Source organism: Octopus bimaculoides, chromosome 17 (genome assembly GCF_001194135.2).
Source record: "Octopus bimaculoides isolate UCB-OBI-ISO-001 chromosome 17, ASM119413v2, whole genome shotgun sequence".
NCBI lineage: Eukaryota > Metazoa > Mollusca > Cephalopoda > Octopoda > Octopodidae > Octopus > Octopus bimaculoides.
The window spans coordinates 16,294,967-16,297,687 of record NC_068997.1 but is presented as its reverse complement, the minus strand read 5'-3'; the positions used below and the strand labels follow the sequence as shown (position 1 = coordinate 16,297,687).

Sequence of the window (2,721 nt, the reverse complement as noted above, 5' to 3'; positions counted from 1 at the left end):
TATACACTCACACACACACGCGCGCGCTTACCACCCTATGTGTCTGTGTGTCTGTGTAATGATATCAGCTTGCTTGCTTGCTTGCGTGTGTGTATGTGTGCGTGACTGTGTAAAACAAAAAATTCTGGGGGGGATTTTTTTTGTTTTTTGTACACTTTACGGAGGATTTTTTTTATTTTTAAAGGAACAAAACAGAAAATGAAACAAGAGTAGTGTATGTGTGTGTGTTTGTAACGTCTAGTCGTATAAACAGAGACACATAGAGAAAGAAAGACTGCTTTGGATGTGTGAAGACAGTTAAGATGCCACGTTGAGGTCACTCTAAAACAATATACTATATACATACATTCAGAGTTCGGTTAATTAGTAAACACAATTGTCTCTGCTATTAGCTCAACTTCCCGTAACCCTTCCAGTATTTCTCACCTTGTTTCTCAAATAATAATAATTCCTTCAACTATAGGCAAAAGGCCTAAAATTTGGGGGAGAAGGGTTAGTTTATCAAATCTATCTCCCAGTGCTCGACTGGTACTTATTTTATCGACCCCGAAAGAATAAAAGGCAAAGTTCATCCTCAGCGGAATTGAACTCAGAACATAAAGCAGTTTGTCCGGCACGCTAGCGATTCGGCCAGCTCGATATTAATAATGATTATAAATAAGAGTTTCTTTATTTGCCACGAAAGCAACGAACGAGATATTATTACGACGACAAACAGCAAAAACTGGCAGCGTTTACGTAGAACCATGTAAAAGGGGAAAAAAACAAGAAGCATAAAATAAGGCATCAAACGTCTGAAGGAGACAACCACCTGAGCAAAACAGGGAACCCCACAAGATTGCCCTTACCTGAAAGGGCATCCAGTTCCTTTTTAGTTCTATTCCCACGTCTAATAATAATAATAATAATAATAATAATAATAATGGTTTTAAGTGTTGGCACATGACCAGTAGTCTTAACGGAGGGGGTTTAATTGAAACCATCGACCACAGAACTTCATTTTATCAACCCCGAGGCGATGAGAAGCAACACAATTTTGAAGATAGGTAGTAATCGATATACTCAATTATTTTCGATGACTCCGAGAGGATAAAAAGTGAAGTGGCTCTTAACAGAAAAATTTAAACTCACAATATTCCTATTTACGAGGAAAAAGCTCGATCGCTTTATTTTAAAGAGTAAAGTTGAGGTGGGTTGGCGGACCGACATTATCGTTTTCCGTATAGAGGACTCTAAGAAGCTAAAATAAAAGAAAGACTGGAACTGAAATCGGGTCCCTGACTCTACGAATCTGGAGGATTATAATATGGTCAAGCAGAAAAGTTTTGAAATTCATGTTTTGTCGAGCGGCAGTAGGTCAGTAGAGTAATATGTCCCAGTTCTAAAACTCGTGCTACTTCCCTTTCTTTCATGACTAGAGAGACGACGAATCAGCATTCTGGTTTCGATTTCTGTGTTAGCGCATTCGATTTCACGTTTTTGACACCAATATTATTACAGTAATAAGAAAAAAGAACAACACGAACGATATAGCTTCACTATTGATCTGATATGGAAAAACCTGACGAGATCACACTGATTTATCATCTCCGACCAGGGACTTCCGTGTTTGACGGCTTCCACAACCACTCACACTTCATACGCTTGGAAATCTGTTTTCCAACAGCATACTTTTGAAACAGTGTATATATTATTCATGTGTGTATATTATTCTTTAACCTTTTTTTAACATTTTTAGCACTATTCTTCACAAACTGATATTTAAATGCAAAACTATGTAGAAAGTGAGCGGCCTGAAAGTATATATATACTTATGAGTGGAATTTAGCAACTACAAGATCCGATTCCGGTGAAGAGTCGTGTGTGTGTGTGTGTGTGTGTGTGCGATACATATGAAGTTACAGTTAGAGAATAAAAATAAACATCGGTTGTTGTCGCATATCGTCCTGGGTCAGCTCCGATTCAGAAGGCCTATGGACCGAAGGCGCTTCTGCTGTGACAATCCCATCAGCAATCTGATAACATGACAACAATCAACCAATAAGTGCATCATCTCTTTTTAAAGATAGGTTGTGGTTTGACGGAAATTTGGCTTCTGTTTCTAACAAGTCAAGCGATCCCGTAGCGGCTACATACAACCTTGAAAAGATTGATAGTTAATTTAAAAGAAAACACACACACACACATACACACACGATATATATATGTATGAATGTGAGTGTGTATGTATGTATGTATGTATGTATGTGTGTGTGTGTATGTATTTATGTATAAATCCACACACACACAAGAATAGACAAGATGAGATAGAAAAACAGATAAAAAAAAAAATAAAATAAGAGTAAAAAGCCTTTGTTGATAAAAATTTTACAAATTGACAGAGTAAGATTGAATGTGAAAATTGAATAAATAAATAAATTACCCCAGAAGCTGATGAATCGGTTTGTCTCAAATATATATTTTATACGGTTAGTAGTCTCCGCCTGTATTAATCTTAAATCATAAACGAATTTTAGAAAAGTGTTATTCATTGATAAACTTAAAATGTTAACCAATCAAACTTGACTTCAGACACACACACACACACACACACACACACATACACGCAACAAACACATGTATATAGACAGTTTAATTAATTTACTTTACATACTGTATGTGAGTGTGGGTGTGTATGTGTGTGTGCACGCAACAGTGTGTGAGTATATTTATATATATATA

General features: G+C 36.5%; 1 protein-coding gene across 11 annotated transcripts in view; it reads right to left on the bottom strand.

Annotated features, from left to right (window-relative positions):
- Positions 1–2,721, bottom strand: part of LOC106867583 (zinc finger homeobox protein 3) — a 502,463-nt gene that overhangs the window by 134,816 nt on the left and 364,926 nt on the right. The window contains exon 1 of one of the 11 annotated variants that reach the window (XM_052974085.1): positions 2,423–2,546. The exons of the other annotated variants lie outside the window; for them this stretch is intronic. Within the exon in view, the coding sequence (XP_052830045.1) occupies positions 2,423–2,531 (109 nt within the window). The 5' untranslated portion in view covers positions 2,532–2,546. Of the gene's footprint in view, positions 1–2,422; positions 2,547–2,721 lie in introns of those variants that run through there. 11 annotated transcript variants of the gene reach the window in all.